At 45.9% G+C, this 22,771-nt stretch overlaps 1 protein-coding gene and 1 non-coding gene across 2 annotated transcripts; both read left to right on the forward strand.

The window, feature by feature from the left end:
• Positions 1-11,415: 11,415 nt before the first annotated feature.
• LOC100037518 (chitinase CLP) lies at positions 11,416-12,802 on the forward strand. Its single transcript, XM_044503509.1, has one exon. It carries the CDS (start codon positions 11,462-11,464, stop codon positions 12,686-12,688), a length of 1,227 nt encoding a protein of 408 aa, XP_044359444.1. The 5' UTR covers positions 11,416-11,461; the 3' UTR covers positions 12,689-12,802.
• Positions 12,803-13,349: 547 nt separating this feature from the next.
• TRNAR-UCG (transfer RNA arginine (anticodon UCG)) lies at positions 13,350-13,423 on the forward strand. The gene has a single exon. It is a non-coding gene; the product is annotated as a tRNA-Arg (tRNA).
• Positions 13,424-22,771: the final 9,348 nt, after the last annotated feature.

A 22,771-nucleotide genomic window follows, 5' to 3' on the forward strand; every position in this document is an offset into this window, starting at 1 on the left:
GTCCAATTCGGACTAGGCCTTGGGGGGCGCGCAGCCACTCCTCTCTCTCTCTTTCCCCTAAAGCCCAATAAGGCCCATATACTCCCCAGCGAATTCCCGTAACTCTCCGGTACTCCGAAAAATACCCGAATCAATCGGAACCTTTCCGATGTCCGAATATAGTCGTCCAATATATCGATCTTTATGTCTCGACCATTTCGAAAATCCTCATCATGTCCCCGATCTCATCTGGGACTCTGAACTACCTTCGGTACATCAAAACACATAAACTCATAATACCGATCATCACCGAACGTTAAGCCTGCGGACCCTACGGGTTCGAGAACTATATAGACATGACCGAGACACGTTTCCGGTCAATTACCAATAGCGGAACCTGGATGCTCATATTGGCTCCCACATATTCCACGAAGATCTTTATCGGTCAAACCGCATAACAACATACGTTGTTCCCTTTGTCATCGGTATGTTACTTGCCCGAGATTCGATCGTCGGTATCTCAATACCTAGTTCAATCTCGTTACCGGCAAGTCTCTTTATTCGTTCCGTAATGCATCATCCCGCAACTAACTTATTAGTCACATTGCTTGCAAGGCTTATAGTGATGTGCATTACCGAGAGGGCCCAGAGATACCTCTCCGACAATCAGAGTGACAAATCCTAATCTCGAAATACACCAACTCAACAAGTACCTTCGGAGACACCTGTAGAGCACCTTTATAATCACCCAGTTACGTTGTGACGTTTGGTAGCACACAAAGTGTTCCTCCGGAAATCGGGAGTTGTATAATCCCATAGTCATAGGAACATGTATAAGTCATGAAGAAAGCAATAGCAACATACTAAACGATCAAGTGCTAAGCTAACGGAATGGGTCAAGTCAATCACATTATTCTCTAATGATATGATCCCGTTAATCAAATGACAACTCATTTCTATGGCTAGGAAACTTAACCATCTTTGATTCAACGAGCTAGTCAAGTAGAGGCATACTAGTGACACTCTGTTTGTCTATGTATTCACAAATGTATCAAGTTTCCGGTTTATACAATTCTAGCATGAATAATAAACATTTATCATGAAATAAGGAAATAAATAATAACTTTACTATTGCCTCTAGGGCATATTTCCTTCAGTCTCCCACTTGCACTAGAGTGAATAATCTAGTTCACATCGCCATGTGATTTAACACCAATAGTTCACATCACCATGTGATTAACGCCCATAGTTCACATTGTCATGTGACCAACACCCAAAGGGTTTACTAGAGTCAATAATCTAGTTCACATCGCTATGTGATTAACACCCAAAGAGTACTAAGGTGTGATCATGTTTTGTTTGTGAGAAGAGTTTAGTCAATGGGTCTGCCAAATTCAGATCCGTATGTATCTTGCAAATTTCTATGTCAACAATGCTCTGCATGGAGCTACTCTAGCTAATTGCTCCCACTTTCAATATGTATCCAGACTGAGATTTAGAGTCATCCGGATCAGTGCCAAAACTTGCATCGACGTAACCCTTTACGATGAACTTTTTGTCACCTCCATAACCGAAAAACATATCCTTATTCCACTAATGATAATTTTGACCAATGTCCAATGATCTACTCCTAGATCACTATTGTACTCCCTTGCCAAACTCAGGGCAGGGTATACAATAGGTCTGGTACACAGCATGGCATACTTTATAGAACCTATAGCTGAGGCATAGGGAATGACTTTGATTCTCTCTCTATCTTCTTCCGTGGTCGGATTTTGAGTCTTACTCAACTTCACACCTTGCAACACAGGCAAGAACTCTTTCTTTGGCTGTTCCATTTTGAACTACTTCAAAAACTTTTCAAGGTATGTACTCATTGGAAAAATTTATCAAGCGTCTTGATCTATCTCTATATATCTTGATGCTCAATATGTAAGCAGCTTCACCGAGGTCTTTATTTGAAAAACTCCTTTCAAATACTCCTTTATGCTTTCCAGAAAATTCTACATTATTTCTGATTCACATATACTTATCAGAAATGTTGTAGTGCTCCCACTCACTTTCTTGTAAATACAGGCTTTACCGCAAGTCTGTATAAAACTATATGCTTTGATCAACTCATCAAAGCGTATATTCCAACTCCGAGATGCTTGCACCGGTCCATAGATGGATCGCTGGAGCTTGCACATTTTGTTAGCACCTTTAGGATCGACAAAACCTTCTGGTTGCATCATATACAACTCTTCTTTAAGAAATCCATTAAGGAATGTAGTTTTGACATCCATTTGCCAGATTTCATAAAATGTGGCAATTTGCTAACATGATTCGGACAGACTTAAGCATCGCTACGAGTGAGAAAATCTCATCGTAGTCAACACCTTGAACTTTGTCAAAACCTTTTTTCGACAAGTCTAGCTTTGTAGATAGTAACACTACTATCAGCGTTCGTCTTCCTCTTGAAGATCCATTTATTTTCTTTGGCTTGCCGATCATCGGGCAAGTCAACCAAAGTCCACACTTTGTTCTCATACATGGATCCCATCTCAAATTTCATGGCCTCAAGCCATTTCGCGGAATCTGGGCTCATCATCGCTTCCTCATAGGTCGTAGGTTCGTCATGGTCAAGTAACATGACCTTCAGAATAGGATTACCGTGCCACTCTGGTGCGGATCTCACTCTGGTTGACCTACGAGGTTCGGTAGTAACATGATCTGAAGTTAAATGATCATCATCATTAGCCAGATTTCTGTGATGAACTACTTTCCAATAAGGGAGCAGGTACAGTTACCTCATCAAGTTCTACTTTCCTCCCACTCACTTCTTTCGAGAGAAACTCCTTCTCTAGAAAGGATCCATTCTCAGCAACGAATATCTTGCCTTCGGATCTATGATAGAAGGTGTACCCAACAGTTTTTTTGGGTATCCTATGAAGATTCACTTCTCCGATTTCGGTTCGAGCTTATCATGTTGAAACTTTTTCATATAAGCATTGCAGTCCCAAACTTTAAGAAACGACAGCTTAGGTTTCTTGCCAAACCACAGTTCATACGGTGTCATCCCCACGGATTTAGATGGTGCCCTATTTACCGTGAATGTAGCTGTCTCTAATGCATAACCCCAAAACGATAGTGGTAGATCGGTAAGAGACATCATAGATCGCACCATATCTAATAAAGTATGGTTATGACGTTCGGACACACCATTATGCTGTGGTGTTCCAGGTGGCATGAGTTTGTGAAACTATTCCACATTGTTTTAATTGAAGGCCAAACTCGTAACTCAAATATTTGCCTCTACGATCACATCGTAGAAACTTTATTTTCTTGTTACGATGATTCTCTACTTCACACTGAAATTCTTTGAACTTTTCAAATGTTTCAGACTTATGTTTCATCAAGTAGATATACCCATATCTGCTCAAATCATCTGTGAAGGTCAGAAAACAATGATACCCGCCGTGAGCCTCAACACTCATTGGACCGCATACATCGATATGTATTATTTCCAAGAAGTTAGTGGCTCGCTCCATTGTTCCGGAGAACGGAGTCTTAGTCATCTTGTCCATGAGGCATGGTTCGCAAGCATCAACTGATTCATAATCAAGTGATTCCAAAAACCCATCAACATGTATTTTCTTCACGTGCTTTACACCAATATGACCTAAACGGCAGTGCCACAAATAAGTTGCACTATCATTATTAACTTTGCATATTTTGGCTTTAATATTATGAATATGTGTATCACTACGATCGAGATCCAACAAACTATTTTCATTGGGTGTATGACCATCGAAGGTTTTATTCATGTAAATAGAACAATAATTATTCTCTGACTTTAAATGAATAACCATATTGCAATAAACTTGATCAAATCATATTCATGCTCAACGCAAACACCAAATAACATTTATTTAGGTTCAACACTAATCCCGAAAGTATAGGGAGTGTGCGATGATGATCATATCAATCTTGGAACTACTTCCAACACACATCGTCACCTCGCCCTTAACTAGTTTCTGTTCATTCTGCAACTCCCGTTTCGAGTTACTACTCTTAGCAACTGAACTAGTATCAAATGCCGAGGGGTTGCTATAAACACTAGTAAAGTACACATCAATAACATGTATATCAAATATACCTTTATCACTTTGCCATCCTTCTTATCCGCCAAGTATCTAGGGGCAGTTCCACTTCCAGTGACTATTTCTTTTGCAGTAGAAGCAGTCAGTTTCAGGCTTGGGTCTAGCTTTGGGCTTCTTCACGGGAGCGGCAACTTGCTTGCCGTTCTTTTGAAGTTCCCCTTTCTACCCTTTGCCCTTTTCTTAAAACTAGTGGTCTTGTCAACCATCAACACTTGATACTTTTCTTGATTTCTACCTTCATCGATTTTAGAATCACGAAGAGCTTGGGAATCGTTTCTGTTATCCCTTGCATATTATAGTTCATCACAAAGTTCTAGTAACTTGGTGATAGTGACTAGAGAACTCTGTCAATCACTATCTTATCTGAAAGATTAACTCCCACTTGTAGTACTCAGACATTCCGAGCACATGCTCACTATATGAGCTAGTCTCCTTCATCTTGTAGGCAAAGTACTTGTCAAAGGTCTCATACCTTTCTACATGGGCATGAGTCTGAAATATTAATTTCAACTCTTGGAACATCTCATATGCTCCGTGGCGTTCAAAACGTCTTTGAAGCCCCGATTCTAAGCCGTAAAGCATGGTGCACTAAACTATCAAGTAGTCATCATATCGACCTTGCCAAACGTTCATAACGTCTGCATCTGCTCCTGCAATCAGTCTGTCACCTAGCGGTGCATCAAGGACATAATTCTTCTGTGCAGCAATGAGGATAATCCTCAGATCATGGATCCAATCCGCATCATTGCTACTAACATTTTTCAACTTAGTTTTCTCTAGGAACATATCAAAAATAAATCAGGGGAGCTAATGCGAGCTATTGATCTACAACATAGATATGCTAATATTATCAGGACTAAATTCATGATAAATTAAAGTACAATTAATCATATTACTTAAGAACTCCCTCTTAGATAGACATCTCTCTTATCATCTAAGTGATCACGTGATCCAAATCAACTAAACCATGTGCGATCATCACGTGAGATGGAGTAGTTTTCAATGGTGAACATCACTATGTTGATCATATCTACTATATGATTCACGCTCGACCTTTCGGTCTCAGTATTCCGAGGCCATATCTGCATATGCTAGGCTCGTCAAGTTTAACCTGAGTATTCCGCGTGTGCAAAACTGTCTTGCACCCGTTGTATTTGAACGTAGAGCTTATCACACCCGATCATCACGTGGTGTCTCAGCACGAAGAACTTTCGCAACGGTGCATACTCAGGGAGAACACTTATACATTGAAATTTAGTGAGAGATCATCTTATAATACTACCGTCGATCTAAGAAAAATAAGATGCATAAAAGATAAACATCACATGCAATCAATATAAGTGATATGATATGGCCATCATCATCTTGTGCTTGTGATCTCCATCTCCGAAGCACCGTCATGATCACCATCGTCACCGGCGCGACACCTTGATCTCCATCGTAGCATCGTTGTCGTCTCGCCAACTATTGCTTCTACGACTATCGCTACCGCTTAGTGATAAAGTAAAGCAATTACAGGGCGATTGCATTGCATACAATAAAGCGACAACCATATGGCTCCTGCCAGTTGCCGATAACTCGGTTACAAAACATGACCATCTCATACAATAAAATATAGCATCATGTCTTGACCATATCACGTCTTTGAAATCCCGATTCCAAGCCGTTAAGCATGGTGCACTAAACTATCAAGTAGTCATCATATTGAGCTAGCCAAACGTTTATAACGTCTGCATCTGCTCCTGCAATAGGTCTGTCACCTAGCGGTGCATCAAGGACATTATTCTTCTATGCAGCAATGAGGATAAACCTCAGATCACGGATCCAATCCGCATCATTGCTACTAACATCTTTCAACTTAGTTTTCTCTAGGAACATATAAAAAATAAACGGGGAGCAACATCGTGAGCTATTGATCTACAACATAGATATGCTAATACTACCAGGACTAAGTTCATGATAAATTAAAGTTCAGTTAATCAAATTATTAAAGAACTCCCACTTAGATAGACATCTCTCTGATCATCTAAGTGATCACGTGATCCAAATCAACTAAACCATAACCGATCATCACGTGAAATGGAGTAGCTTTCAATGGTGAACATCACTCTGTTGATCATATCTACTATATGATTCACGCTCGACCTTTCGGTCTCAGTGTTCCGAGGCCATATCTGCATATGCTAGGCTCGTCAAGTTTAACCTGAGTATTCTGCGTGTGCAAAACTGGCTTGCACCCGTTGTAGATGGACGTAGAGCTTATCACACCCGATCATCACGTGGTGTCTGAGCACGAAGAACTTTCGCAACGGTGCATACTCAGGGAGAACACTTATACTTTGATAATTTAGTGAGGGATCATCTTATAATGCTACCGTCAATCAAAGCAAAATAAGATGCATAAAAGATAAACATCACATGCAATCAATATAAGTGATATGATATGGCCATCATCATCTTGTGCTTGTGATCTCCATCTCCGAGGCACCGTCATGATCACCATCGTCACCGGCGCGACACCTTGATCTCCATCGTAGCATCGTTGTCGTCTCGCCAACTATTGCTTCTACGACTATCGCTACCGCTTAGTGATAAAGTAAAGCAATTACAGGGCGATTGCATTGCATACAATAAAGCGACAACCATATGGCTCCTGCCAGTTGCCAATAACTCGGTTACAAAACATGATCATCTAATACAATAAAATATAGCATCATGTCTTGACCATATCACATCACAACATGCCCTGCAAAAATAAGTTAGACATCCTCTACTTTGTAGTTGCAAGTTTTACGTGGCTGCTACGGGCTGAGCAAGAACCGTTCTTACCTACGCATCAAAACCACAACGATAGTTCGTCAAGTTAGTGATGTTTTAACCTTCTCAAGGACCGGGCTTAGCCACACTCAGTTCAACTAAAGTTGGAGTAACTGACACCCGCCAGCCACCTGTGTGCAAAGCACGTCGGTAGAACCAGTCTCGCGTAAGCGTACGCGTAATGTCGGTCCGGGCCGCTTCATCCAACAATACCGCCGAACCAAAGTATGACATGTTGGTAAGCAGTATGACTTGTATCGCCCATAACTCACTTGTGTTCTACTCGTGCATATAACATCTACGCATAAACCTGGCTCGGATGCCACTGTTCGGGAACGTAGTAATTTCAAAATTTTCCTACGCACACACAGGATCATGGTGATCCATAGCAACGAGAGGGGAGAGTGTGTCCATGTACCCTCGTAGACCGAAAGTGGAAGCGTTATGTCAACTCAGTTGATGTAGTCGTACGTCTTCACGATCCGACCGATCCAAGTACCGAACGCACGGCACCTCCGAGTTCTGCACACGTTCAACTCGATGACGTCCCACGAACTGCGATCCAGCAGAGCTTTGCAGGAGAGTTCCGTCAGCACGACGGCGTGATGACGGTGTTGATGATGCTACCGACGCAGGGCTTCGCCTAAGCACCGCTACGATATGACCGAGGTGGAATATGGTGGAGGGGGGCACCGCACACGGCTAAGAGATCAAGAGATCAATTGTTGTGTCTATGGGGTGCCCCCTGGCCACGTATATAAAGGAGTGGAGGAGGGGGAGAGGGTCGGCCCCTATGGTGCGCCCTGGAGGAGTCCTACTCCCACGGGGAGTAGGATTCCCCCCCTTCCAAGTAGTAGGAGTAGGAGTCAAGGAAAGGGAAGAGAGAAGAGAAGGAAGGAGAGGGCGCAGCCCCTCCCCCTAGTCCAATTCGGACTAGGCCTTGGGGGGCCGCGCAGCCTCTCCTCTCTCTTTCCCCTAAAGCCCAATAAGGCCCATATACTCCCTGGCGAATTCCCGTAACTCTCCGGTACTCCGAAAAATACCCGAATCACTCGGAACCTTTCTGATGTCCGAATATAGTCGTCCAATATATCGATCTTTACGTCTCGACCATTTCGAGACTCCTCTTCATGTCCCCGATCTCATCCGGGACTCCGAACTACCTTCGGTACATCAAAACACATAAACTCATAATACCGATCGTCACCGAACGTTAAGCGTGCGGACCCTACGGGTTCGAGTACTATGTAGACATGACCGAGACATGTTTCCGGTCAATAATCAATAGCGGAACCTGGATGCTCATATTGGCTCCCATATATTCTACGAAGATCTTTATCGGTCAAACCGCATAACAACATACGTTGTTCCCTTTGTCATCGGTATGTTACTTGCCCGAGATTCGATCGTCGGTATCTCAATACCTAGTTCAATCTCGTTACCGGCAAGTCTCTTTACTCGTTCTGTAATGCATCATCCCGCAACTAACTTATTAGTCACATGGCTTGCAAGGCTTATAGTGATGTGCATTACCGAGAGGGCCCAGAGATACCTCTCCGACAATCGGAGTGACAAATCATAATCTTGAAATACACCAACTCAACAAGTACCTTCAGAGACACCTGTAGAGCACCTTTATAATCACCCAGTTACGTTGTGACGTTTGGTAGCACACAAAGTGTTCCTCCGGTAATCGGAAGTTGTATAATCTCATAGTCATAGGAACATGTATAAGTCATGAAGAAAGCAATAGCAACATACTAAACGATCAAGTGCTAAGCTAACGGAATGGGTCAAGTCAATCACATCATTCTCTAATGATGTGATCCCGTTAATCAAATGACAACTCATGTCTATGGCTAGGAAACTTAACCATCTTTGATTCAACGAGCTAGTCAAGTAGAGGCATACTAGTGACACTCTGTTTGCCTATGTATTCACACATGTATCAAGTTTCCGGTTAATACAATTATAGCATAAATAATAAACATTTATCATGAAATAAGGAAATAAATAATAACTTTATTATTGCCTCTAGGGCATATTTCGTTCATGTGGCGCTTCGTGTGTGGCTGGTCCATGCGTAAAGGCGACAAAGTGATTGTATCGAAGAAACCCTAGCCCACAACAGCGTTCCTCTGCCTTCCCTCCCTCTAGGCTGAGCCACCACCTCTCTGCTCCTCCCCACGGGATCCTACTGCCGACGATCAAGTCTTGGCGAGCAACCGACGACGATGGATAAGGAGATCTAGCGCGAGCCGCTGCCGCCACATCTCCTCCCCCTCCAGTGCATCATCCCCCGATCTCCCGTGCTCCTCCTCCGCCCCGCTCCCCTGCCTGGCGGCGCTCCCTACATCCGTCGCGGCGTCTTCTCCTCCCCTACCGTCGATGGAAGGAGAAAGGAGGAGGAAGTGGCGGAACAGGCTTGGGGCAGCAATCTCACGAAATGATATCGACGGCAAAAATAAGATCAGAGCGTCGAATATAGAAGACACGAAGGAGGAAAGGAAAATGCACCGCCTGGCCACGGCTGGTCGACAAGCGAGGACAGATCAATCTGATCTCCACGCTCTGTCTATCTCCGTTTGCCTAGATCATATCAATCTGGTCGCCACACTATGTCTATCTCCGATTGTCTGTTTGCCAACAAATTTCATGGAGAGATGCAGATCAAGCTCATGGAGAATGATGAACATTCCTGCCTCGAGAATCCAGATCGGTTATGATAGAGGCGTGAGGATTTACAGCTCGGCCAGATCGTTCTTTCTTGTTTGCAATCACGCAATAAGAGGGAGCATATTAAAAAACCTCATATAAATAAGATAAGATGCACGTGAGAAAAAAATAGTGTATGTCATAGATGGGTAATTTAGTTCATCTTTAATGTAAATAGATAGTGGTTGAGATCCAACAGCTGCGGTTTTTTAAGATATTAAATCGAGGTCCGGATGTTTCTGATTAACGCGAGAATTTCTATTTCCCTATTTTTGAACCGTAATTTTCTTTTATATACTCCCTTCATTCCAAAAAATAGTGTGCCCGCGCTTTCGGAGGTCCAACTTTGACCATAAATTTAACCAACGAGACCGACTGCGGCGGGAGAAAAAATTATATAATTGAAAACTTCTTTTGGATACGAATTCACTGGTATAACTTTTGCTCCCGCCGCAGTAAGTCTCGTTGGTTAAATACTTAAATTTATGGTCAAAGTTGAAGCACGGAAATAGAGGAATCACTATATTTTGAAACGGAGGGAGTAGTATATAATAGATATACGCTCCAAATACTTGACTCTATTTTAACTCTTCATGAATAGTTAACCATGTATAATATGCAAAATAGATAATGTTTTTGAATATAAGTCATGAGTAAATAATATACAGATGTGAATATTTATAGATATTAAGTTAATGTTTGTATTCACCACTTCAAAGTTTAAATATCCGCGTGTGTATAATTCTTTTGTATTCATTAAACATTGTATCTAATATACATTTAATTGTTCATATTAACTAAATATTTTATATATAATATACGGGTATATATGTCAGTGATTTTATTTACATAATATTGATAACACATATATATTGGAACATGATTTTTATTACATACATTGTTAAAATATCTTATAAATATAGCTTGTGTAAAATGGGCCGCAATATCTGCAGCCCATTTAAGCTCGACATGAGTCCTTGCTAAATATTTATATGGTTGTTATTACACTCAAAAAAAATTATATGGTTGTTATCAGTACTGACTCTATCAATGAGTAGGGTTGAGTGGTTAGCTTGTTTGTTTTGGTAGCCCCTGGTCGTGGTTCGAAACCTGCACGAAATGTTTTTCTGTAAATATTGACAGACGGGACCCATTCGGCATAGAGAAAAAAAATGCTACGTCCATAGGGTCTTTTTTGTCAAAAAAATATATTTATCCTGGCTGACCGCGGACCCCATGCGCCTAGGCAACACAGATTCTGTATATAAAAACGGGATAAGCATCCATATACACCGCAACTTTTAACACCAAAGTGATCATTTACGCCAAGTTTCAGCACCACCGATGTAACTGACTCGTAAACTAATGTTGTAAAGTTTTCCTAGTCGGTGGCCCGCCGAATTTTACTCGCAGCAGGAGAGAAGTGCTAGTCAATTTCTGGTGGCCCTACTTTTGCTCGGCCGCCGCACATAGGAAGGGACGAGAGCGTGAGTGAGAGTTCGGCGCCAAACACGAGAAAGAACAATGTGGTGGGGTAGCGGCCCCCACATGCGTGGACTGGATGCGAGTCCTTTCTGCACGCAACTTGTGGGATCATGTTGACGCGTAGGATCAGCTTGGTTTGTCTATCCACATGCATGCATATCTCCCCGTCGTCATCCCGTGTACGCGTCGCCATTGAAAACCGTGTGCTGACTGCTGAGGTCGCACCCCAACATGCTCCGGAGCCCACCCTATAAAGAGACGCAGACGCGCATGTCGACCCAGACATCGGCAAATAATTCCACGGTCCATTGGTGCCAGCAAAGATGGCACGAGTCCTCCTCCTCGTCCTGGCCGCCTCGCTCGCTGCGCTGGCGTCGTCCAAAGGTCTTCCGGTGCTCGCTCCGGTCACCAAGGACACCGCTACCTCCCTCTACACAATCCCCTTCCACGACGGCGCCAACCTCGTCCTCGACGTCGCCGGCCCGCTCGTCTGGTCCACGTGCGACGGCGGCCAGCCGCCGGCGGAGATCCCGTGCAGCAGCCCCACCTGCCTCCTCGCCAACGCCTACCCTGCCCCGGGCTGCCCCGCGCCCAGCTGCGGCAGCGACAGGCACGACAAGCCGTGCACGGCCTACCCATACAACCCGGTCACCGGCGCGTGCGCCGCCGGGAGCCTCTTCCACACGAAGTTCGTGGCCAACACCACCGACGGGAATAAACCGGTGAGCAAGGTGAACGTCGGGGTCGTGGCGGCGTGCGCGCCGAGCAAGCTCCTGGCGTCGCTGCCCCGGGGCTCCACGGGCGTGGCCGGGCTCGCGGACTCCGGCCTAGCGCTGCCGGCGCAGGTGGCGTCCGCGCAGAAGGTCGCCAACAGGTTCCTCCTCTGCCTCCCCACCGGCGGACTTGGCGTGGCCATCTTCGGCGGCGGCCCGCTCCCGTGGCCGCAATTCACACAGTCCATGGACTACACCCCGCTCGTCGCCAAGGGAGGTAGCCCCGCGCACTACATCTCCCTCAAGTCCATCAAAGTGGAGAACACCCGCGTCCCCGTATCGGAGCGGGCGCTCGCCACCGGCGGCGTGATGCTCAGCACGAGGCTGCCCTACGTCTTGCTCCGCCGCGACGTGTACCGCCCGTTCGTGGACGCGTTCACCAAGGCCCTGGCGGCGCAGCCTGCCAACGGAGCGCCCGTGGCGCGCGCCGTGAAGCCTGTGGCGCCGTTCGAGCTCTGCTACGACACGAAGTCACTGGGCAACAACCTCGGCGGGTACTGGGTGCCGAACGTTGGGCTGGCAGTCGACGGCGGGAGTGACTGGGCGATGACCGGGAAGAACTCGATGGTGGACGTCAAGCCGGGGACGGCGTGCGTTGCGTTCGTGGAGATGAAGGGGGTGGAGGCCGGCGACGGCAGGGCGCCGGCGGTGATCCTCGGAGGAGCCCAGATGGAGGACTTCGTGCTCGACTTCGACATGGAGAAGAAGCGGCTCGGGTTTAGCAGGCTGCCGCAATTTACGGGTTGCAGCAGCTTCAATTTCGCTGGAAGCACCTAGAGCTCTCACTGCCTGAAATAATAAGTCTGTTTATCTACACTGTATTTGTCGACTACTGCACGTGTAATAAATAAGTTCTTTTGGACATTCAATAAAATGCAAAATTCATTTGGACATTCAAGACCAAATTACTTCATCTGTTGACTTTGGATGTTTTTTTTTTGTTCACTTAAATTTAACCGTTAAATGACGCATGTCAACATTTTCCATTTTTTAGACCTGTTCGCTACATTTTTAAACATTAAATATATTTCTACGCATTTACTTATTGTAATAAAATTTTAAAATTTAATGCATAAAAATAGAAAATATAAGTAAAAAAATTCATATTTGTGTTCTCGAGTCCATGTCTAGTCCTTATCAAAAAAATTAAAATGAATTCCAAACAAGAGGGTGCCAAGACACGACCCCGAACATTAAGTTTTCTTTTTAGTTATGAAAAATGCAAACAAAGTCCGAAAAGAATGAAATTTGGCATGATCCTCACATATGACACCTAGAGGCTATGGTAAAAGTTTGAGAAGATTTCGCAAAAATTGTGGTGTACATTACTTTGAAATCAGACAATCTTCGACGAAAGATTATGGTTTTGAGAGGGAGCATGTCATCTTTTTTTTTCTGAACTGACCAACATGTCGGTGGGAACATTTATCAGCGTAGCGACCGCATAGCGCAGTGGATTAGCGCGTCTGACTTCGGATCAGAAGGTCGTGGGTTCGACTCCCACTGTGGTCGTTTTTTTTTTCCTTTCTACTGTCAAACTTCGCTTCAGGACAACAGTACGGAAAGACAACTCTTATTAGACCACGGTTTGTACCTTTTTTCTTTCAACAGTTTGACTCATGAAACACAGGCAAAATCACAAAAATAAATACACACACAGAACCAACTTGCAGCAAGTGCAGAAACAGTAGCACAGCACTGGATTTCCATTAAACTTCAGGCTCGGCCAAAATCGCTGGTTTATCAAGTTCAGAGTAAGGGACAATTCGCAAAAAAAAAAAGAAATCAGAGTAAGGGACGTACAGGGCTCAGCCAAACTGCTCCAACCGCGCAAGGAGATAATACGACCAGTGCTTTCACTAGTGTCTGTCAATGATGTATGCATGCTCTTAACAGGATATGGTGACTGTGAAGTACACCACCTGCCCGGAAGAAATATGTTAACATCTGAATCTACCAATCCACACGCCAGAGGGACTCCAAGCGAACCGCTTCGCTCTGTTCGAGACGACAGAGGCGACAGTTCCTGCCCTTTCTTTGAACACCGATGAGGCGTAAATCTCCAGCCCTTTCCGTTCGCTGCTCCGGCGGCTGGTGGACAGGGGTGGGCTCACATTTACTGTTCCACCGATTTAGGGCTTCGATTGGTCTAATAGTACCAGTTTATTGAGATTGGTGCTGCGTCGAATAAGGTGGCCTCGGCCCCTTTCTCACCACGGTGGCGTATAGTACCAGTTTATTAACATCTGTCTCGTCTGGATGCCATTCGTTCGATCGTTAAACGTTATGTTTTCTATGTCTGGCAGTTGTCGTCTCCCATGACACCGATAAGTGGGACAAATTGATACTGGTACAAGGTTGGTGGCCCCTTAGAGGCAGATTTGAACAATATCGGTGGATTGCTTCAGATCTGGATTCAGATAGGTGCGGGGAACATCCTCGGCTGACATGCCACATCGTCAAGCGCCTGTTCTGCAGGTCTGGTCTTTGGCTCACAACGGCTATAAGGCTATGGCGCTGGCCAGATTTTGGTTTGTTGGTGCTCCGCCTCTTTCCTTAATGTGCGTCTCAACGACGCTAACAGTCGATGGTAATTTTAATGGTTGTTTGCATGGACTTCAATAGACTTATTTGTAATATTCTATTATGTGGTGTCCTTTCTGCAAAGTTTCTTGGGTATCTATCATGTCCCGGTCATTCTGATTGTTTCTGCTGTGCAATTGTACTCTGTTTTAATGATTAATATAATATGTGCGGTCAAAAAAAAACATCTGAATCTACCATATGCGTTCACAAACAGCAAAAAGTAAATTTTGTGTCCGGAATTTTGATATGCACTGCACAGCACAGCACAGCCAAGTTATTAACAACGACTGCGCTACAAACACTCGCATGAAGCGTGTATCCAAAACGGTTGACAGCTGAACTGAAACAATACATAGTAGTAATAATTGCAAACCGTGAAACAGACAAATGCAGTAAGACATTCATAGATTTCAAGGGTGCCAGAACAGTACAATCACCATTCGCGGTGGTAGATGCAGTCGATAGATGCGTTTAGGCAGGTCCGTGATTGCTGAGTTATGTTGTTCTCGACTTATCTTAAAGTTTGTTTAAAATATGTTTGTTTCCAATATAAAACTAATGAAAAAGCTGGTTCGATAAAGTTGACTATCATGGGATTACAAATTAAGCCACAGGTTGTAGTTTTCTAATTGCAGTTGATTATGTAACCAACTGCAATATCTTTTTCAATGGGATTTTCTACGCATATCACTATCTTCATAATATGTATATTTGCATCTCAAGTATTCCCTCCGTTTTTATTTACTCCGCGTATTAGCTTTGGTCAAAGTCAAGCTTTGTAAACTTTGACAAATTTTTGAAACAAAAATATTAACATATATAATAACAAATCAATACCATTAGATTCATTATTGAATGTACGTTCACATTATATAGATTTGTTCTGGTAAATGTTTATATTATTTTTTATAATCTTGGTCAAACTTAGCAAACTTTGACTTCAATCAAATCTAATATGCTGACTAAATATAAACAGAGGGGGTATTTTTGTCCTTTTTATTTTATGCGATAAGACAATCAGCATGGTCAATGATCATTTTTTTTATTGCAAGCGACAGCTATTCCAAGTTGGTTGATTGTGCTCTAAGAATGTAGTCAACTCTCCAGCAGGCCAGCACATGTACGCACATTGTATGGTCGAAGCTGTGTACCGTGACCGTACCACTGCTCCGACATCAATTAATCTTTTATAAGTTAGGCGTGTAGCTATTGGTAGCAGTCAACTTCTTTGCTGTGTGAACAGTGAGTTCATGCACGTCCTGTGGGCTAAATACAGAGAGGCGCTGCTCCAAGTCAAAACTCAAAAGTCAACAATCAAAGCAAGTCACGTGCTTCCACAGCCATCCAGAATTCAGCACAGTCAAATAAAACTGGCCGCAGCCTAGATGGAAGAACAATGGGAAGCTAGTATCCCGTACAAATCATATTTTCTCAACGAAGAAAATAAATAAATATCAAGAAGATACTGATTACACATGGCTCCTGCAACTACTTGATATCAATAGCTAGTGAAGACACTGAGGACACACGCAACTAAATTATCAAAAGAAGAAGAAAGAAAAACAACTAAGATCCATGCCAAGCAATCACACCATCCCTGGAAAAAAAATCAAGACTATGAGGATGATTCATCAAAAGCAACGCCCACGCGCCTGAGCCACCTTTGACGAATCCAACTAGTAAATGCCGGACCATGAGTTTTCACCCCATGGATCAAGTCCGAACAACCTTCATGCAACGCCATCAACAAGGTAACAATGAGAAAAAAAAAACCATCATTGCCAACTAGAACCAATCAAGGTCATACCTTGGGTTTTTCACGTAGAGCTTGAGGCTGGATACTCGAGCAAGCATCCCTAAACAAAGTCCATATGTGTTGCCTCCACCAGTTGCTGGCCCAACGAAGACAATATGGATGTGGATGATCTTGATGTGGACAAAGACACGCGACAAATAATTGTACCCATAGAAAGCAGATAACCAACCAGCATGAGTAGTTGGACTGAATGTTTCTGTCCTTGATTGATTCAGTCACAATGTACAGCATATATGAAGGGCTAGCGCTCCTAGAATTGAGGCACGCAGGCCACGAGCGCTGCCGATCCTACAAAGTAGGAGTGGACGCAGCCACTTACAACAGAAAGTATACAACGTGTACATGTACAGTTTAACACCCCCCTCAGCCGGAACGCCGTTTGGCAGGACGTTCAGGCTGGCACGAAACTCATGAAAAACCAGTGACGGTAGCCCCTTGGTGAAGAGATCCGCGAACTGAGAACTGGAGGGGACATGGAGCACGCGAGCTTCACCCAAGGCAACACGATCACGAACAAAGTGGAGATCAATCTCGATGTGCTTAGTCCGCTGATGCTGCACCGGATTCCAGGCTAGGTAGGAGGCGCTGATGTTGTCACAATAGATGACGGTGGCATGCGTAGGCGGACACTTGAGCTCATGTAGGAGTTGACGGAGCCAGCAAGATTCAGCCACGCAGTTTGCAACACCGCGGTATTCTGCCTCCGCACTCGAGCGTGACACGGTTGGTTGGCGCTTGGAGGACCAAGAGATGATGTTGGCGCCAAGGAAAACGCAAAAACCCGAGGTGGACTTGCGAGTATCGGGGCAGCCCGCCCAGTCAGCATCAATATATGCGAGGAGGTCCATGGAGGAGGACTTGAAGAACTGAATGCCATAGTGCGAAGTGCCTTGGAGGTACCGGAGAATCCGTTTGATGAGCTGCATGTGTGTGTCACGAGGTTCATGCATGAACAAGCAAACTTGTTGTACCGCATAGGCAATATCTGGGCGAGTGAGAGTGAGGTATTGGAGCGCTCCGGCTAAGCTGCGGTAGTATGTGGGATTGGAGAGGAGGCGACCGTCATGAGAAGATAGTTTGGAAGTGGTGTCGATAGGAGTGGACACTGGCTTGCAATTTAGCATGTTAGCCCATTCAAGAATTTCAAGGGTGTACTGTTGTTTGTGGAGAAAGAGGCCGGAGGAGTTGGGTGTGACATTGATGCCTAGGAAATGATGTAGGGGACCAAGATCCGACATGGATAACTCCCGTTTGAGAGCATTAATGATGGTGGTTAAGGTGTGTGTGTTGCTGGCGGTAAGGATGATATCGTCGACGTACACAAGCAGGTAAGCAAGGGACGAGCCACGATGAAGTATGAACAAGGAGCAGTCACTCTTGGCGGCAGAGAAGCCAAGAGACAACAGGAATGCCTTGAAACGAACAAACCACGTGCGGGGGGCTTGTTTCAAGCCATAGAGAGACTTACGCAGGAGACATACGTGGTCGGGATGAGTGGGATCAACAAATCCAGCCGGTTGCGAGCAGTACACCGTCTCCTTGAGATCATCGTGGAGGAAGGCGTTTTTGACATCCAATTGGTGAATTGGCCAGGAGCTGGATGTGGCAAGAGAGAGCACAACGCGAATGGTGGATGGCTTGACCACCGGGCTAAATGTTTCATCATAGTCAATGCCCTCTCGCTGAGTGAAGCCGCGGACAACCCAATGAGCCTTGTGCCGTGCCAAGGAGCCATCCGGATGAAACTTGTGCCGGTAGATCCACTTCCCCGTGACAATATTCACACCTGCAGGCTTAGGCACCAAAGACCAAGTAGAATTGTTGATTAAAGAATTAAATTCCTCTTGCATAGCATGGCGCCAATTGGGATCACGGAGAGCAGATTTGTAGGTGGGAGGTATGGGAGAAATGGCTGGTGTGGAGGAGTCAGCGAGAAACAACTTCTTAGGCATACAGTAGCCACGTTTGGCCCGGGTGATCATCTTGTGGGAGTTACGTGGTAGCGCAGTAGGTTGTGCATGGCAAGGGAGACGTGGCGAGGGGGTACTGGCTGTGCATGCCTCGGAGTCCGAGATAGATTCTGTTGGGCCCGCGGCTGATGGGGCAGAGGGAGCGGGCGCGGACTCCGCGGAGGCAGGGCCTGCAGAGCCGACCGGCGCGGAAGGCGAGGTGGATCGCGCAGGAGGGACGGGGGAGGCAGGCGCGTGGAACGAGGGCGATGCGCCGCGGGATCCGTGCGAGGTAGTGGGCGAGACTTGGTCGGGAGGAGTGGTGGGACCGGGCGGTGAGTGGAGGCTTGCGGGGGGCGGAGCGGCACGTGCGGGAGCAGGTGGCTGGGGGGGCCAGTCCGAGGTGAGCGGCAGATCCGAGGAGGATTCGGCTGGGTTGGTGGGGCGCACAGGATCGGGTGTGGCTGGGGTGCTGTGTGGCCATGCAGGGGGTAGTACGTAGGGAAAGGAGGATTCGTCGAAAATGACGTGGCGAGAAACAATGACGCGACGAGTAGTCAGATCAAAACATCTGTAGCCCTTATGCTCTAGAGGGTAACCCAAGAAAATGCAGCGGGAGGAGCGGTGGGAGAGTTTGTGTGGCATGGTAGCGGATGTGTTGGGAAAACACAAACAACCAAATACGCGAAGATGGTCATAGGTGGGATGAGTACTGTGGAGAAGATAAAAAGGTGTATGATCCTCAATGGCTCGAGAAGGGCGTCGGTTGAGGAGATAGGTGGCCGTGTGTAGTGCTTCTACCCAAAATGGAGGAGTGAGGTTTGCTTGGAGAAGAAGGGTGCGGATGACGTCGTTAGTGGTGCGTATAAGGCGTTCGGCCTTGCCATTTTGGGGAGAAGTGTGTGGGCAAGAGAAGCGATAGACGACGCCGTTGGAGGAGAAGAAGGAGGGGAGTGAGGAGTTGATGAATTCTCCACCATTATCACATTGCATAGCCTTAATGATGACATTGTATTGTGTGTGGACAAAGGTAAAGAACCGTTGTAGAATAACAGAGGTGTCCGATTTGTGGCGCATGGGAAAAGTCCAAGAGTAGTGTGTGAAATCATCAAGCACAACTAAATAATATTGGAATCCGGAAAAGCTTACAACGGGTGACGTCCACAAGTCACAATGTATCAAATTGAACAGGACAAATGTTTTGCTAAAGGAAGAGGGAAAGGGAAGGCGTGGTTGTCGGCCTAACTGACAAGTATTACATGGAGAGTGGGCTGCATTATTACAAGAGCTAAGAAAATCCTTGGCCAAGGTGGACAGAGAGTGCGCGCCGGGGTGCCCAAGTCGGCGATGCCACAAGTCCGACGTGGATATGGTGAGGGCTGCTGGTGGAGCGCTGTTATTGCCAAGAAATGGGTAGAGATCGCCGTCGCTAACGGAGATCAGGAGCACCTTCCGTGTTCGAAGATCCTTCACAAGAAAACCACAAGGGTAAAATTCAATGGAACAAGAGTTGTCTTTAGTAAAACGACGAAGGAAAATAAGGCTAGTGACGACGTTGGGAGAGACGAGCACGTCAGTAAGACGAAAGTTAGAGGGTGGGAGAGTGGTGGATCCGGTGGCTGTGACTGGAATATGATGCCCATTGCCGACAAGAATGGAAGAAGGAACATGCTTTAATGAACCATACTTGGTAATGTTACTTGGATTGCCTATCACGTGGGAGGAAGCACCACTGTCGAGGTACCACTCGGGCGCGGGGTTGGAGGGGAAGCCGCCATTGCTGTACGCGGCATTGAGCATCGCAGCGTGCTCCCAAGATGGCTGCTGGGTGGAGTAGAAGGGTGATGGATCCATGGGCCCATGCTGGTACACGGGGTACGCATGTGCATGGGATCTAGGGTGCGGCCCGAGCACGCCAGCGGCGTTGGGCGGAACCCATCCAAAGCGCAGGGGCGGCAGCGCCATGCCGTAAGGGGCGAAGTAGCCGGTGAAGGGCGCTGCAGGAGGGGGCGGGTTGCGCCCGGAGTTGTCGCCACGGCCACGGCCACCGCGGCCACGACCAGCTGGTGGAGTGGGCGGATGAGGAGCGCCACGGCCACCACGGTCACCACCGTCACGGTCGTTGGAGCGGTCGGAGGGGCGATCACCCCGATCGTTGGCGGCGCGGGCGCCCGTGCTGGAGCTGCCACCAGTGGATCCACCACCGATCAGGGCAAAGGCCGAGGTGCTCTCCTCGGCCGCGCGCTGCTCTTGGGACTCTTCGGCGAGGATGACCCGGGAGAGGACGGTGTCGAAGGAGAGGCCCTGATCGCCGAGGACGACGCGGATGGTGTCGATCCGCTTGTCGAGGCCATGGAGAAATTGGGTGGTGAGATCCACCTCAGTGGCGGCGTGATCGATGTCGGCCAAGCCATCGGTGAGGAGCTTCATGCGGCGCGCGTACTCGGAAACTGAGAGATCACCTTGCTTGAGGTTACGATACTGGCGATTGAGAATCATGTATCGGGCGGCGCGATTGGCGAGGAAGAAATCCTTGATCTTGTGCCAGAGAGCGAAGGTGGTCGTGGCGCCGACGACATGGTCACACATCGTGTCAGAGAGGGTGGCGTAGATCCAGAGGACGACGTGGGCGTCCAGCTCGAGATAGGCGGAGGTGGCGTTGGGAGGGGGTGGGTGCTCGATGAGGTAGGACACGCCGTAGCGAATGAGGACCATGAGGAAGAATGTCTTCCATTTGTGGTAATTGTGATCGGCGGGGTTAAGAAGGAACTTGATGTGATTGGTGATGTGGTCGCCGTAGATCAGCAGACGTGGCGCAGGGACAGTGGGAGGAGCGGTGGCGCCGGAGTTGAAGAGGGGGGCAAACTGGGTGCCCGAGGCAACGGAAGATCCACTCAGAAGGAAGGGTGTAGTGCCGAAAACGAACGGCGGGGAGGAGGCAGCGGAGGAGGAGGAGTTTGTGACCGCAGCAGGCGCCGTGGGGGAGGAAAGGGAGCCCGGCGAAGTGGCGGAGCTTGTGGCGGCGGAGGAGTCGGGTGCGGCCATGGAGAAACCTGGAGTCTGATACCAAGTTGGACTGAATGTTTCTGTCCTTGATTGATTCAGTTACAATGTACAGCATATAAGGGCTAACGCTTCTAGAATTGAGGCACGCAGGCCACGAGCGCTGCCGATCCTACAAAGTAGGAGTGGACGCAGCCAATTACAACAGAAAGTATACAACGTGTACATGTATAATTTAACATGAGTCACCGCGAAATCATGGACACCCGTTAACACACACATGGCGCAGAGAGAGAGAGAGAGACAGAGAGAGTTCACGCGTACCGCAAAAATCTCACATCGGGACGCTCGGACAGCCCCACACCTTCATCGCTGATGTGAATCGTTGGTCAACTTTTGCATGGCCCCCGACCCTAAGAAGATACACCACGTGCCGTCACTTGTGCCACCATAGCCGCAATCTTCTACTACTTTCTTCGTCGCGACACCTGGTATGACTACATATGCAAGTTCTACATCTAATTAATAACTAATTCAGGGACATATGTGCTCTGTTATTCAAAATCCAAATCCCATAATAATTTCCAAAAAAACTTCATCGTATCTTTTATAAAAAATATACAAAAGTTTATAGTCAAAGTTGATACTTGTTGGATAAACAAAATATGTAGTATTTTGCAACAAGAGTGTACTTTAATACCAGCTTATATTACACACAAACCAATGAGGAAACTGAAATTGCATAAGAGTATTCTATATTCATGACTCCACAATTTCCATGTCATGTGAGATCACCCTTGGGATGCCCGGCTTCTCTCTGACCAATCTATCGACCAGGACGGCAATACACATTGTCAACCATTGCAAAAGCAATCCTACCGGTGGAGCTATGCCAAACAATCAGGTGAGACAAGTGCATTGGTTCCTACTCACTTGTGTCGACGCCTCACTATTACTCCAGCATGTATTCATTTCTCTTTTCTGATATTAGGTCCCACTCAAGCACTCCATGCATGACTCTTGGATTCAGGCTCCTTCCCCCCAAACAAAAAACATGTAGTTTATTTCATTTTGATAATTTTGATGATTGATATCTTAAAAAAAGAACTAGACTAATCTTGTATGAATTTAAAATTAGTTTAATTTTTATCTTTTCAAATCATATTTCAATCAACTGAAATAAGTGTGAAAAAATTTCCGAAGTTGAGTAAAATAATTGAAGTATGTGTTAAATGTTTTTCGGAATTAATTGAAATAGAGCTGAAACAATAGAAAGATATGTGAATATTTATGAACTACAATGGAAACTTTTTGGAAACAACGAAAAGTGAATAAAAATTATGACTACTTTTGGTTTCACCCTTTCAATTATATTTCAATCAACTAGGATATGCTTCAAATATTTTCTAATATTGAGATAAATATGTGTTAAATGTTTCTTGAAATCGATTGAAATGAAAGAAAGGCATACTAATGTTTATGAACTATAGTTGGGAAATGTTTTGA

This window comes from Triticum aestivum, chromosome 3D (genome assembly GCF_018294505.1).
Source record: "Triticum aestivum cultivar Chinese Spring chromosome 3D, IWGSC CS RefSeq v2.1, whole genome shotgun sequence".
In the NCBI taxonomy this organism is placed as follows: Eukaryota; Viridiplantae; Streptophyta; class Magnoliopsida; order Poales; family Poaceae; genus Triticum; species Triticum aestivum.